At 37.4% G+C, this 16,096-nt stretch overlaps 1 protein-coding gene across 6 annotated transcripts in view; it reads left to right on the top strand.

The window, feature by feature from the left end:
• The window catches only part of LOC129805769 (myelin transcription factor 1), a 63,052-nt gene that overhangs the window by 23,022 nt on the left and 23,934 nt on the right, over nt 1-16,096 (top strand). For 5 of the 6 annotated variants that reach the window (XM_055853904.1, XM_055853907.1, XM_055853903.1 and 2 more), the window contains 7 exons: nt 7,335-7,407; nt 7,468-7,508; nt 8,352-8,543; nt 8,782-10,177; nt 10,892-11,097; nt 12,791-13,028; nt 14,479-14,673. In XM_055853904.1, coding sequence (XP_055709879.1) covers nt 7,335-7,407; nt 7,468-7,508; nt 8,352-8,543; nt 8,782-10,177; nt 10,892-11,097; nt 12,791-13,028; nt 14,479-14,673 — 2,341 coding nt within the window. The remainder of the gene's footprint in view (nt 1-7,334; nt 7,408-7,467; nt 7,509-8,351; nt 8,544-8,781; nt 10,178-10,891; nt 11,098-12,790; nt 13,029-14,478; nt 14,674-16,096) is intronic. The other variant, XM_055853905.1, reaches the window with a different exon arrangement.

Genomic DNA, 16,096 nt, shown 5'->3' with positions numbered 1-16,096 from the left:
CAATAGCAAATGAGACAACCCTTTCTCCCAGTCCCTTGTCTTTAGGGGCCAAGAAGTATAATAACTCGGCCAGTTTGTGAAACGCTAAGTCCTTGAACAAATAGGGCAACTTAAAGACTTTTTAAAGAAGACTTTAATTCTATTTAAAATAAAATAAATATTAAAATAAAATAATTAAACCTGTTTTATAGAATGAATGGATATTAGTAATACGAAAGTTTTGCCCATTGACGTTTGGGGCAGATTGACTTCCTCTCTGAAAATTTAAGGTTAATAAAATTAATTTCGTATTAAAGTACTTTTTAGGTTCATCAATTAAGTTATAATTAGTCAGAAAGCAGAATATACTGCTTAAGAAATGTTTTTCACAAATTCTCTTTAGACAGATAAAGGCGGAATTAACCATTTAGAACAGAGGCGTGCAAGAACCGTTGAAACCAAATAAACGTCAAAAGAAACATGTACATCAATGGTCAAAACGCTAACAGAACAAACTTATTTTGACGTTTATTCGGTTTCAACGGTTTCTGCACATCTCTGAATTAGAACATGAGTGTAATAGAGAAAATTCAGTTATAAATCTCATAAAATAAAAAAATTGCAAGTTCGAAATTGGGAATTATATAGATTGCAATAAATTAGGCAGTAATTTCGTAACATTGTTCAGTATATAAACAAAATACCATTGGAAAGGTCTCGACCCCAGCTACAATATACTAAAATTTAAAGCAGCATCGTGTAGTTTTCGAAATATTCGAAATCGAATTTTCGAAAATCGATTTTCCGATTAATCGGACCTTCGATTAAATCGAATGAAGTTGCTGTGACAGTGGATTTGTAGTACTCCACGAGGGCTTTCCAATTCTGACAATTAGAACCGGAGATATAACTAATTAAAAAATGAATTCTTGACCACTTATAACTCGGGTCAGGGTGGTCGGGGGGCTTAAGTTTTTTTTAATCGAAAGCTCTTAGGCTCAGCTATAACATACTAAAATTGGAGATCGATCAACGCCATAGGGGCAAAGTTATTGAGAAAACAAAATTTCGGGGTATTCCAAAATAGTGGAAGGGGAGTTGGCGGTGGTTCTGACATCACCAACTTCTAGCGGCCTAAAGGCATTTAGCCTTTGCCGAGAACCGCTTGTCGATATCTCTCTCCGTTCTCTCTCCAGAAGCGGTTACGGGCCAAAGAACAAATACGGGTCGTATACGAAAATCGATTTTTAGCGCATATGATATTAGTGATCTATGAGTGCCAAAACGCGTAGATCCAAAATTTGGGCCCGATCTGACGAGGTCAATTTTTGCCTGTCCCTACAAAAGCTGAGATTGCAAAGAATCTCAGCTAATTTCCGGCCATATATGTCTGTTCTGGACATATATGGACAAATGTTCATCTGGATTACCTCTAAAACATATCCGAAAATCATTCGAAAAGCTTGGGTCAATTTTGAGAAAAACTAAGAAGAAAAAAACACGGTTTTGAAGAGGATGACGGGATTGAGGAGAAAAGAAAGAAAGAAAAAAACGCATGGAGATAATGTATTTTTATTTGGAGTCAACGAAGACCGGTAGTCGTTATTAAGTTTAAGTTTAAGTTTAAGTTTAAGTTTATTGAAAAACCACGAAATAGGTTACAATCCTCTTACAATTACGTGGCAGGCAAAAAGAAAAGAAAAAAAAAGAATGTGAGGAAAAAAAAATGCGTCAATACTAAATTTGAGGAAGAAATGATGAAAAAAGCAAAGATATTAGAGAAACCCAGCCTGGAAATGCCTTTGAATTCCCAAGCGAGAGTCACGAGCCTCACGGGGAAGTGCGTTGTACAAAGCTACTCCTTTAACAAAAAGAGTGCGGTAAAAGGTTTCCCGCTCTGCTTTAGGCACAATGAATCCCTGAACCCTGGCCGAACCCCCCCTCGTCAAAAGAGAGGCCAAGTATTCCGGAGTTCCAGCAGAGACGAGACGATTAAGAAAAATAAGGGCACGCATCTGAAGGAAGGATGGTAGGTCGCATCCAACAAAAACGTCCCTATGCGGGCTAATGTGATCACGGGGGCCTAGAGCGCAGATATACCTTACACAGTTATTGAAGGCTACTGTCAAACGATGCATCGTCTCACCATCTGCTAAAAAAAAGAGCTCAGCTCCATATGAGAAAATGGGTTGAAGTAGCGCTCGTGAGAGGAGCAGGCGTGTGTCATAAGGTGTGATGTCCCGGTAGCGTCGGAGGGTATACAAACAGTAGTTAATTTTTCGACAAATTGAGGTTGCATGATCAGACCAAGATAAAGTTTTGTTAAAAACTATACCAAGGTTTTTCACCTGATCTGCATACGGAATAATTTCTCCGTGTAGGAAAAGGGGAAACGAAGGAAAGTTTAATGATCTTTTGGAAATTATGAGGGCCTGCGACTTATTTGGATTTAGGAGAAGTCCATTAGTGGACGACCAGTGCTCGATCTTGGATAAATTCTCATTCATGAGCTGAAAAGCTGAATAAGGGTGTAAAGGATCGCCCTCCACGTATATCTGCAAGTCATCCGCATACAGATGATATGAACAACCATGCAAGACAGACGGAAGGTCGTTTATAAATAGTGAAAACATCAGAGGACCAAGGATAGATCCCTGGCCAATTCCCTTAGTTAAAGAAGCAGAAGAAGATATTTTATCAGAGTGCCTGACAACTTGGGAGCGACCGTTGAAGTAGGACTGGATGAGAGAAACCGCAGATGAAGAAAAATTAAAAAGATTAAAAAGTTTGAAACAAATCAGATCGTGAGGCAGGCTATCGAAAGCTTTGGTAAAGTCTAGCAATACCAATACCACAAAGTGGTTGCGATCAATAGCAGCCGCCAGATCATGATTTATTCGGAGAAGGGCAGACATAGTGCTGTGCCCACTGCGGAAACCCGACTGGTTGGCGCAGAATAAGTTATTATCGGACAAATAAAGGGAGATTTGTTCATGTAAGAGAAACTCGAAAGCTTTCGAAAGAGATGATAGTAGACTAATAGGTCTGAAGTCCGAAGGTAAAGTGGGGTTCGATATCTTTGGGATTGGAATAACTAGGGCAGTTTTCCATTACTTACCATTTAAACTCAAGAGCGGTGACCAGTTGGAAAAAAGCAGATTGTTTAACTGCTCTTTCATTGATTTCAAGCAGTAAAATGATCGGAAATCTGAAAGTCCTGAAAATAAAATTAAATCGAAATCTAAAATGCTTTTTCTTACTGAAAGGACGCCTTGTAACTTTTTACTTCCATTCTGCCAAGAATATTTAACTATATTTGAGTATAAAGTTTACTTCCCTTTTAATTATCTACTTATAAATTCTATATTTCACTGGGAAAATTTACTGAAATTCTGATCAAAATTTTTCACTTTTTTTTGCAATTAGCACTTAAGTTTTAGAGAAGATGGGGCAATTTTACCCAGCTTATATTTGTCTTTAGGACCCATCTAATAGTGTCTAAAAAAAACAAATATAAGTCTAAAGCAGCTTATGGTACGTAGGTAGGAATTTTTTAAGCATAATTGAATTTTAATGAAATTTAAAGAGCAGCACTTTTTATCCCTAAGGAGCTTGAATTTTAAATATAATAAAAAATTAGACACATTTTTGTAAAGGTATAGTCTGGGTAATTTACTGACCAACATTCAAAATTTTTAAATAAAAATAATTTTTACTATGTATATATTTATTTCCATTTATATTTTCAAATCCTCTGCATGCATGAAACTGCCCATTCCTACCATCTAAAAATTAGAACTGCGACCGTTTTTTCAAGTTAACGAGAAATATTTTCCAAGTTTAAAAAATATAAACTTACATATTGAACTTGAGCAACTTAATGTTATATCTTTACTTTACCAATGTGTTGATAATTTATCAGTATTCTCAAATTGTCAATGTGTTCATAACCAATGGACGGAAAACCGAAATTGAGAAATTGTTAGACTAAACGCATTTTTAGTATTCGTGCACCATCCTTATTTTGCATGGTGTACCAATATCTCATAAGGAAGATTCAAGTAAAAAGATCCAAGAAGAAGGTGTGCCGTATTTCACAGAGAGAATATACAATTATGGAGACACTTGTCAACACTCAAGAATCTTTAGGCGAAACGTGACCAGGGTTTCTCAAGCACTAGCACCCCTCTCTCAGCAGAGGCGAGAAATTAAATAATCCTCCAAATGGCAACATGGAATTTATTGTCTTGTACCTCAGCTAAAGTACCTAAATAAAATATGACCTGTGCTACACGTGAAATAAGGGTTGAACGCCATTTAGCATACAAGGGAAAAACGGGGTAAAAACTGTCCTTTACACCCCTACTTAAGATCCATGATCACCCCTTTGGAATCAAGACAGTGCTACTTTAAGGAGTCTCTACATTCCTCTGGCTGGGAAGGAAAAATTAAAGCTTCGCATTTCATTTTGGGTGGGTATATTCTTCATTTTCGGGACTGCATGTTATCTCCAGAATGTAGCGACTTTCAACATAGATTGTGGCACTCGCAACAACCATTAGCTCTGTGCATTGAGTCTTATGAAATACTCGAGTGTTGGGAAAATCGTTTTGTGCTGTTCAACAGACATCCACACCCCCCCAAACACTCCCCACGATTTCCTCAGACCCAACTGCGAAATGTGTTAAAAGGATGTAGAAAACAACGCAACGTTTTATTTTATTAAGTTGAAAATACTGGTGAAATAGTTGATGATGGTATGAGAGATGGCAAATAGGGGGGCTCTCTCAATAGGGTGGCATCCAGATAATTCCTTCCCAACATCAACCACTGTGTATAATGCTCTCTCGTTGCTGCTTGTCGTGGAAAAACCACGGAATTATGGTGGATGGATTGAAAAGTGCCTCAGCATGTTAGATGGGTTGCAAAAGAAGGGAAATAATTCAAGAGATGAGAAAAGAGTGACGGGAATGCGTCTCTAAATGATTAAAATTGAGGAGAAACTCATTATGTTTTAAAAGGTGCGTTTCTTTGCCAAGAAGAAGAAGTGAAACCCATTGTGATTGGAAGTCGATGACATGAGTTGGGGACAAAAGTCTTAAAGACGATACCTCGAAGGACCTTTAATGTACCAAATTTATTTGCATATTCCTGGTGTCTTATAGAATTCTCTAAAAACTTTACACAATCCGCAAAAAATGACTCTGACTCAAAAATGACTGGTTTTTGGTATACAAGAAATGGTCAAAAAATTGCTCATAATTGGAATTATAAAAATTAGTTGTATTCGCGTCATATTTTGGTCACAGCTTTACTCAAGATTGAATTAGTAATATTATCGTTATTTTACGGTTCTAAAGTTTATTCTGCCATGCGGTAACAAAAGCAATTCCAAACGACGGTCTTTTTCCGTACAAAAAGTGACGCGCCAAAAATAATGCATTTGGCGTCTTTCTCTACCGCATAGCTACGAAATCAACGTACGCACGTTGAATGAAGACGTTAAGTACACTTCACAACTTTGTATTGCACTATCACCGTAGACACTATTTTCTCAACAATTCATCACATTTTCTGTCGTTTTCTACTAAGTTCTATGTAAATATCTCTATTTTTTCCCTAATTCACTACTCGCATTTGCGAAAATTTTTGCCATTCGACTATTGCTGAATGAGCCATCCGACATGTTGAAAATTTTCCAACTGAATAGCAACAATACAAAAAATCTTTTAAAATTTTCATTAAATAGGTCTTTTCGACACAAAATTTTAATCACAGGACACTACAGAAACTGGAGCAAACTCCTGAACCACAAAATTTCATTAAACAAAAAAAATGTTTGTGTGTTTATCATGCCAAAAATTGCCTAATTTTAACTTAATTGCTGTCAGCACTGTACTTTTTCGAATCACTGGGAGAGTAGACATGTGTCCCAATGCACACTATAATATTATTGAGGAAACACGCGAAAATATCAATTACTTTGCGAATTTACAGCACTGAATAGTTCTATTTGCCATTTGACAAGTTAAATTTCCCCTCAGATATATCCAATTGTGGGGAAGATTTTTTATAGGGACACTAGAAGTTACTGGAAGTCGGCGACATATTTTAGTCGTGAGCGAGTAATTTCAGAGTTATTATGACGCCAAATGACTTCCGTAATTACCGTCATATTATTCCCCACTTACCGTCATTCGATTCTCTGACGACCGTCATAGGACCCGATTTTGGAATCCAGAATACATACATATAACGGTAATCTTACTCCAAATTGCTATTTGGGTATAAAATCATGATTTCATGCTTATAATTCCAACATACTTATTAATTTAGAAATTTAATACAGAGATAATTTTATATTCATATTGTTGTCGAGATTTTCCACCGATAGCAAAATAGAGCCCGGCTGGTGGATTCCCTTCCCTGTTTGTGGGAAATTCATATTTCCCGCCTCTCGCTCCAAGCAAGGCCTTTTACTGGCGGTATATAGTTCTGTTGCCCGCCGTGTGGGGAATTGGCTGACAGAAGACACTGTCAGTCAGTCGGTAACATGGCCTGGAAGAGTTCGGATGGGGGCACAGAGCTGGGTCGCTGCCGGGCAATTGGCCGCGATAAGCCTTGGTCTCCATGAGGAATCTTTCAGGGCAAAAGCCCGGCTACAATATTGCTATTTTTCGATTTGAAAGAGTGCAATACGCAAAAAGCAAAATTTTGCCATAGTGTACAAATAATGTCAAGGAAACGTTATACTCGCGTTATTATAATGACTTTTGGGGTATCGCTGAGCTCTAGCCACTTTCTTACTACAATATTACGTTATTTTTACCCTTTTTGCCTGAATAATTCGTATTGTTACCATGGTTGCTAACCATATAAACGTAAAATTTGCTTCTACGTAAGTGTATAAAGTAATTATTTAATTAACTTAAACATTCAGCTTCATGTAAAACGACACTTAGCAGCTCTTATTAGGTTCTTTAAAATTATTAAGATGTTTTTCTTAGGAAACTTACATATTTTTTATGGTAATTATTTAGTAACAATAACTCAAATCTTTCTGAAGAAATTACTTTATTTTCCTTAATTTTCTTAAGGGGTCACGTAGATCAAAACAAACAAAAAGCAACATATTTTTCTCTATTTTTTCAACATAATAAAAAATGTCATTTTGTTTCTTGGGTATTTAGCAAGTTTATTCAATCTCGCAATTTAATCCCTTGAAGCAAAATCCAGCCCCATTGATTTCTAACAGTGTCATGCTCAATCTGAAGCTCTTTATCTCTCAAAGCTCTTTAAAAGCTGAAAGCTAAAAGCGCATTTTATTGAACTTTCTGTTTTTCTTATCTTTCCAGAGGGAAGCAAATGTCCAACGCCTGGATGCAATGGACAGGGTCATGTTACAGGACTCTATTCGCATCACAGAAGGTAAGTTTAATCTGGATTTGCACCGGGAAACCCATTTTAAAATACATCTTTCTGGATTAGCCTGTCTGGATGCCCAAGAAAGGATAAAGTTACTCCTGAAAGTGAGTATACTGACTCTATCTACAAGACAATTTTCCAGAAATTCACAAATTCATTTCTAATGATAAATCTGTAGTCTTTTCATTGCTTTTGCATTTTAATTTTCATCCAAGATAGGCCAAAATTCGCATGATTTATTTCTTAAATTTTCAATTTTTGTATAATTAGCGGGGTAGAGAGCTTTATAAGAAAATAAAAGAACTTACCACTTTTTTCCACCAAGTTCAATTTGAATTGTTTTACATATGCAACTTTTCTTTAATTTTATATTATTTCGTTTCTTCGTTGTTTTCTCATTCAGAATGATTTTTTTTTGTTGAGATGGAACTTAAGGGTATATACACCTGATCGGGGTGAAACTGATGAACTTTTAACAATTACAAACTTTTGAGGAGGTGCAAAGATATCTTTTTGAGAGTTAAGTCAATATATTGAGTATATTCTCTATCGTTATTCTGAGTTCAACTTGGTACTGAATGAGAAGTCTAATAATTACCTCGTAAAAGGTGTTTCATTTAATTTTCCAACTCTCTCCCCGCTAAGTGTTTTATTTGGTTTCTCTTCTTCAGTCTCTCTCTCTAAGGAATTTTAGAATATAGACAAAAAAGAAATTTTCTACTCAAAGTTGGGGGTCAGAGAGGTTTAATGTACTATTATTTAAATTTTCTTTTCCAACTGAACCTGTACTAAAAAAATGTTGATTTGTTGTAGTTATTTTTTTCCTCCTATTTTAGAAGAATATACTCAATATTAAAAATGAATTTTCTCCATTTCCATTCAAAAATTCGTCACGTAATCCGATAAAAAAATACCGTTGAAATTCAAAAACAAATTTGAATGACAAGTATTGGCGATGCATGAAACAATTCTAAAATGTCCAACACCCGGCTGTAATGGTAGAGGGCATGTAAGCTCGAATCGGAATAGTCATAGAAGTCTCTCCGGTTGTCCAACGGCGGCAGCTAATAAGGCAGCTGCTCGAGAGCAAAAGTACCAAAATGGTTTCACTTATCGCCAAAAGTCAGCACTTGCGGCAGGTTTGTTATACTTTTATCTTCCATCAACCTATAATATCTCATTGATGTCGTGCGAAACCTATATACCCTTCAATGTTGATGTTGATATTTCCTGTCTTGTTTCTTAACATCAGACTTGTTTTTTTTTTCAACACTATCATCTCTTTGAAAAAAATATTGCTGTTTGATTTTTTTGCGTGTGGTTGATGTTGTCGACAACCTTAGCAATACAGACAACATATACTTGATTACGTTTCAGTGATGAATTGTCATCAAATGACGGATTATCGGCCACTTTTAGCATCAACAGAAATTGACTCAAAAAATCCATTTAACATCAATTTCACATCGAATCCCCCCCAACCGATCAATCGGGTTTCAACAGGGGACGCATACTTTTCACCACAACAATCAACACAAAACGCTCAGTTTGATCAGAAACCACAAGTTGAACAACAGAATCAGACTGTGGAACAGAATAAGATTACAAAATCGTCACAGAAACTTCCGGACCCAGCAAAAAATACCCCTGTCTCAGTTAGCGTGAGTATAAATAGTAACAACAACAACAACAACAGCGCGAAGTGCAATAACAACAACACCAACGCTAATATCAGCAAGTCAATTGTGAAATCAGAAATTCTACCATCAATTAAATCCGAACATTCGGTGACGTGTAAAAGTCCTCCGCCACAGACGAATCACAACTCGCAGGCGCAGCCTCCGTTAGCACAACCAAAGCCCTACGATCCCTACATGAATCACGATTCAAGTTCGAGTTCGATGACATCGGCAGACAGTGGGAGTCTCAACAAGTGTCCACCTATTTCAAGTCAACCCTTGACTGGACTTCAGCATGCCCAGAACATGAATGGGTACCTGGAGATGCATCAACACTCGCAGTTGCAGAACGCACAGAACTTGCCACAGAGGCCCTTTGATATGATGTCCGTGCCACCGCCTATGTCCATTGATGACCCTTATTTGAGGGAACAGCAGATCCGTTACTCGCAAATGAATGATCTGAGTGGTTTGGCCAGGCCCACAGTCTCTTACAGCGATATTGGGGGCAATCGAGGCGTACCCACGGGATATGAATTATCTGTTAACTCAAGTACACATCGGCCATATGATCCAGGTGTAGGACCTATAACTACAGCTTTTGAGAGATACGATCCAAACTGTCCTCCACAACGAACCAATATGTATCCGTACATACAGCCCAGCATGGAGGACATCAACCAACAACAGAAGTATCTACAGGAGCAACATATGGCTCATGCTATGATGAAGCAAGATGTAGATGAGAACTCAGCACCTATATACCCTAGGCCTATGTATCACTATGATCCATCGACAGGAACCCTTCCGCCGGGGTTTAGTGCGATAAATCTGTCTGTGAAAATCGGAGCTCCGCATCCAATTCCACAAAAAGGTGGTGGGTCACCCTCACCAAATGGTCCCGTCATTGATCTATCAACATCCAGTGTCACATCGTCCAGTCCACATGGGTTCAACTCACCCCACTACGGGGGTCAGCGTATGCAAACCGGCAGTCCCCAGCCCGGTGCCAGTCCACACCACCTGGCGAGTCCCCAAGTGCCAAGTCCTCAAGGGCAAACACTTGACTTGAGTGTCAACAGATTGCCTCACAGGTACGTACACAATTCACTCCTGACACAATCAGTTCACAGTGGCATTAATCTCGAGTGCACTTGAAGGATTTTCTTGTCTCAACAAACCATCCGCAGTCCCATCCTCTAGTCACTATGCTCAGCATCAGTGTCTTGTGAGATTTTGGGTATTTTAAGAGGGGGTTTTCTAAAGTCGAAAGGCAAATGTACGCCCAGTGGGAAAGAGTTAAAGTTGAAGATTAATTTTGAAAGACATCCTAAAGGGGATTGATGACTTTAAAAGATGACTTTCTATCTTGTAAAAAATAATATAGGATGCACGAAGCTTCATAAGAGCGGCTTCTTGCATTAGTAATCCAATTTTCATCCACTAAGGATTACACTTTGGATAACAAGCCATAGTATCCAACACGAAATAAAAGTAATTCAAACCTTTTTAATCCATATGCATCAGCATTTTTAAACCCTCAAGGAAAATATTTTTTTTTATCCGAAAGTTTTTTCCCATTGTAGGAGATAGTGCTTAGCAATTCACACTTTTTCAGCCACAAAGCTCTTTGAGAAAAAAATCCTTTTGTGCAATAAGGATAATGGTTGGTGAGGTATTTTTTTAGTTGAACTCTAAATACCTTTTTGGTGCATTAGAATGCCATTGTGAGCGTAGTGTGTTATTTCAGCAACGAGTGTGAGAATTCAAAGAATTTTTTTTCCAAATGAAATGCATTTTGTTTGCAGTGGTGATACGAGTCCACAGTATTCTGCCCATCCGGAAGGGATGGGTCATCCCCAGAGTTTTGGTGGTACCCCACGCTCACCCCAAACGGAGCCAGTGGACTTCAGTGGTCCACCCAGACCCGTGGGCTTTGGTCTGGTGTACAGCCGGGAATCCACGCCAGACAGTGGAGCCTCCCACTACATGGAGAGCTACCGGGATCCAAGTGGTAAGTAAATTTAATCATTTTTCATAATTAAAATCCCATGTCGCACCGGAGAGTGGAACAAGATGGAATTTTTCTCTACCCCTGACCAGTGTGGGGAACTTGAAAGGATTTCCGCTAAAGGGGATTCCCCAGTGGTTTTTTCAACCCTTCCCCCTTGGTATTTTTCTAGCCACAAAGGAGCCCATCAACATCACCCGTCCACCTCTTGCACGATATGGCCATTGAAAATGAGAAAACAATGACACGGAAAACTCGTCGATAGAGATGTGTTCTTTCTCTCTGAAATGTTCCAAACTCCAAAACCCTTTTCTGCCAAACCCCTTCGCGAAATACCAAAGGGGATGTTGTCCGGCGTTGTCGTGAAAGGTTCTTTTGTTGTTTGGCTCCGCGGAAGCCAAAACAAATGCTACATTTTTCTACAAAAATTTCAATTTATAGCTCATGCCAAAGTTTAAAAAAATACCAAAAGACCACGCATTTGCGCCTAATATCAAAGTTACTTCCTGGGTAGATGGGGGTGCCTTTTGAAGGGGATAAAGGGTTATTGGCACCTCTTTATGGATTTTAATTAGATTGAAATTGAATTTTTTTTGCAAGATATATATCTTTTAACTGCTCTTGAAGAATCTCTCACCTAAAGAATACAATTCCTTTCACGATCCGGCTCGAGGGACCATTTGTTAAGAATTTTGAATAGCACGGTATAGGTCAACCGGTTTCTTTATCAGTTTCTCAGCACTTAATTTCTTAACTTAAAAGGTATAAAATACGCCCTTAGAAATTCCTCGAACCATTTTTGAACTTCTTTTATAAACGTACATTACCTATAAGAATACAGTTTATCATCGATTTTTGTCATGGAACCAAATGTTATTAGTTTTCAACATAAAATTAAAAAAATTAACTGGATTTCTTCTTTAAAAAATCATTACCTTTAGTATCTAATTCTTCACATAAAAAATATTTCTGAGAGTATCTTGGAACGACCTATTGCTCAATCTTGTGGAACATATTAATTAAAAAAATACTACTTACTAGACGATCCGGACTGAAGGACCAAATAGTTGGAACATTAAAACAAACGAAATGGGCCAAAAGAATTCATTCTCAAAGCTTTAAAAATGTGAAATAGAGAGCATGAAACTCCGAGTTCTGGGCTCCTGAGAGCGGATAATGGACTATTCCAGGGCTCGAGACTATAAACCTACGTTATAGATATATGGATACAAATCTCATAAGATAGTAACCATCACGTTAGACGTTCATAGATCTGCTGTGAAGAGGACCAGCCAAATTATCCGAAAGCACTCCTACACTGAGAAAAAAAGGGTGCGATTAACTTTTTTCCTCATAATTTTAACACTTTTTAGGTGTAAAAATATATCAACATTTTTTAATGTTAATTTTCCACCTTTTTAAGTGTAAAATTAACACGAAAAAGGGTAACTTTAACCCATAATACACCTAAAAAGCGTAATACTTACACCTATTTCAGATCAATAATGCAGGGTAAAATTAACATTTCCGGAAAGTTATTTTAACTTTTTCGGATTTCTCTCAGTGTATGTACAACATTAGGGAGATGGTGTTTATAAGTCCTTGTTAGCTGATATGTTAAAAAAAAACAGATTTAAAAATAGAAAATTGAAGTTTAATTTTAGTATTGGTCATACTCTTTTCTCTGTTCACATAGGATACAGTCCGCACCCGAGTGGCTATGGCATGGTAGTCCAGCCGGAATATCCGCCCACAGGCTACCCTAGTTACGCACCTAGCGCCTACCAGTGTAGTGGTCCGTATGGCAGTGCTGTGGGTCCAGCTGGATATCCTACACCCGTTTCCGCCGGCTACTCACCTAGCACGACGTCTTGCTACGCGATGCCACCGCCTCAGCACATTCCGCAGCATGACAAACCACTCACAAAAGACAGGTGAGTACTCTCTCTGCTAAAGATTCTGACTCTCAAGTGGCATTAGTACCCTCTGTACGTCTCCTCAGAGTGGCCCGGTATTCATACCAAAGGCCACCATCAATTCTTCATTACAGTCAACGGTGGACTGATGTACTGCCATAATCCAATTACTCCGGTAGAGGGTTTCCTTATGCTGGAACAATTTAGCTTCCCATACGATGAATGTCCCAATTCACCTCACCTAGTATTTCATTTTATCATCGTCTCGTGAAGGTCTTCCGTTTCGGGGTGCACTTTATCATCCACCCCGATATGATAGTATTAAATTTTCATTCTATCCCAGTGTACCAACCATAACGCAATAGTGGTATGTTCAGCAATTTGTCAGTTTGAAGGCAAAATAAATTTGCTGTGGTTATCCACGTGACAGTGTTTTAGTCATATCTTTTCCCCCAACATTTCTCCAAGAGACGAGATTTTAAGTGAAAACACCTCTTTCCTGGGGTATTCACTAACAAAAACTAATTTTATCATAGAGAATTTTTGCTTCAGCTCCATTTGTCATTAGATATTCTTGCCATGTTCACAGAAAAGGACCAAAAACACGTTAATTAATTTCTCTATTGCCATTTGTTAGATTAGGATGTCACTTAAAGGAACCTCTTTGGAATAAACATTGTGTAAAATTTTGAAGAGGAAAGGGGCTAAAATTTATGCGGTCTCTAGATAGTTTTTCTTTGAAGTGGTTAATCTACATTTTATGAAGCTAATCAAGGAAATTATGAGAGTTCAAACTAAATAAAAAATATTCCATAAAACTATTCAAATTTTTGGTAAAGTTTCTGCATATAATAGATTTTTTTCCTACTCTTTTAATCTGCTAAATCTCTTAAACTTGAATCACTAATTCACACCAAGAATTATGGCAAGACTGTGAGGTCAAATGCAACGAGTTGAACTCATGAAACTTTCTCAAAATGAAAGTGAAGTTGTAATAATTTTCTCATCGAGTCTCTAAGTTTATGAAAAAGATGGCTTGAAAATTTCCATCTCATAGGCAAATTTTCATTGTTTTTAATTTGAATGAAGATTTTTTTTTTTCCATTTAGTCAGAGAGCACACTAAATTAATTCCACTGACTCAATGCTCTCAATTTATTGAACAATAATTTACCAATAAATATTATTGTTTTTTCTCCTCGAAACTGGAGAAAAACTTCTCTCGTCACTTGAGTGTCTCTAGGGTTGGAAAAACAATGGAGGAAATCAGAAAAATTTATCGTCCGTCCAATTACCAAGGTCTAACAAGTAAATTAAATAAATTTTCCGCTTGATTTTCCTCCATTGAGGCACTTCATATCAATATTTTCCCCTCATGGAAAACTACAAGTGGAGGGAAACCTGATTCAGCATATAGAATGAATATGCTTGATGGCTGGATTTTTTTCTTGGAATATTTTTTTCCGTAGTTTAACTGGATGTCCACGACCAGATAGGACGCAAATCCAATCACATTCCCAGGAACTCAAGTGTCCGACGCCAGGATGTGATGGTTCTGGTCATGTCACTGGCAATTATTCATCTCACCGAAGTTTGTCCGGATGTCCTAGGGCCAACAAGCCAAAAAGCAAACCAAGAGACGGACAAGATTCAGAACCACTCAGGTCAGTATTTAAATTTACATTAGAATCCCATGCATTATGGAAACAACTGAATTAGTATTGATTAAATATTCACAAGAGGGATTGTTGTCCACCAAAGAGTCCCTCATCCCCCTACCAAAATGAATTTTCATGTTATCTATGGTTGACATTTCCCACATTCCCCTTTTGGATATTCACTGAAATTTTGGGGAGGTTCCTGGGAAAAGAAATTCTTTTATTTTTATTAAATAAAATTATTCTTATGGAGCTATTACACTTAGAAATGTTTTGTATAATTTTGTCATTGTTTTTCATTAATTATTGATTTGAATTATGATTGAATAGTTGGTTTACATGGGTCCCGGTCAAAATCCCGAAAGCCAAAATCCCGAAAGTCAAAATCTCGAACACCAAAATCCCGAAAGCTAAAATCACGAATGGGCCAAATGAAATATCATTTCCGAATCTGTTTATAAATCTGTTTACGATAACCTCCATAAATTATTATTTTAAACTGTTTTCAAGACCAAAACTCAAAGTCCTATTAGACGCATTTATCAATGAACGTATGGTAAAATTAAATGAATTTAAAAAGTTTTGAAATATCGGAAATGTCTAGACTAATACCATCTAATAATAGATAGGTAATGAATCATATGTGACCGAAAACATTCCTACTCATAAAATCGAGCACTTCCCTTATAAGTTTTTAAGTGCAACCATATAGGGGAAGGTTTTGCAAATTCGTAATGTTTCAGCTAAGTAAAAGTTGAGTTTTACTGCTCAAACTCCATTTAGATCATAATATATTATAATCCCTTGATTTTTTTTACCCCCAAAATTTCCACCTTCCTCCTCCCGGAGACCACTTTTCGTAACAAATATTCGAGTTTCTGATGGTTTCTGAGAAATGTTGTCACGCTGTTTTGTCCGTCTGTCGCCAGTTCTAGAGGCTAAACGATTAAAGATAGCGACTTGGAACCTAAGAGGGACCCCCCCAGAAGTCGACCCAAGAATCGTTAACATGCCAGTCATTTTCCCCTACACTCCGCCCCTTCTCCTCCAAAACCATGTTTTTTCAGGCGGATAATTGACCATGTGCACAAAGAAAAATTTTGACTCTAAATTTAAGATTATAAAAGATCCTGGATTGAATTGGAAGAAAAAATTGGACGTGAATCCCCGAAACGTTTAAGTTTAGAAGCTCTGAACGAAAGAAATGGGCTAGAATCCCTAGATCTTTCAAGTTAAGAGATCGGGAACTTAAGTTCAGCATTAGCTGGAACATGAAAAATGTGTACAGATTTGCAAATTGCAATCAAAACTAAATGATTAAGTGTTAAGTTATTTTGGGTAATGTTTTGAGTGATTTATAAATCACTCAAAACATCACTCAGTTATGAACCGATAAGTAATTTCTGCCCGGAAATCAATTGGTAAATGA

This window comes from Phlebotomus papatasi, chromosome 3, assembly GCF_024763615.1.
Source record: "Phlebotomus papatasi isolate M1 chromosome 3, Ppap_2.1, whole genome shotgun sequence".
Taxonomy (NCBI): Eukaryota; Metazoa; Arthropoda; class Insecta; order Diptera; family Psychodidae; genus Phlebotomus; species Phlebotomus papatasi.
This window is presented reverse-complemented; position numbering and strand designations above follow the sequence as displayed.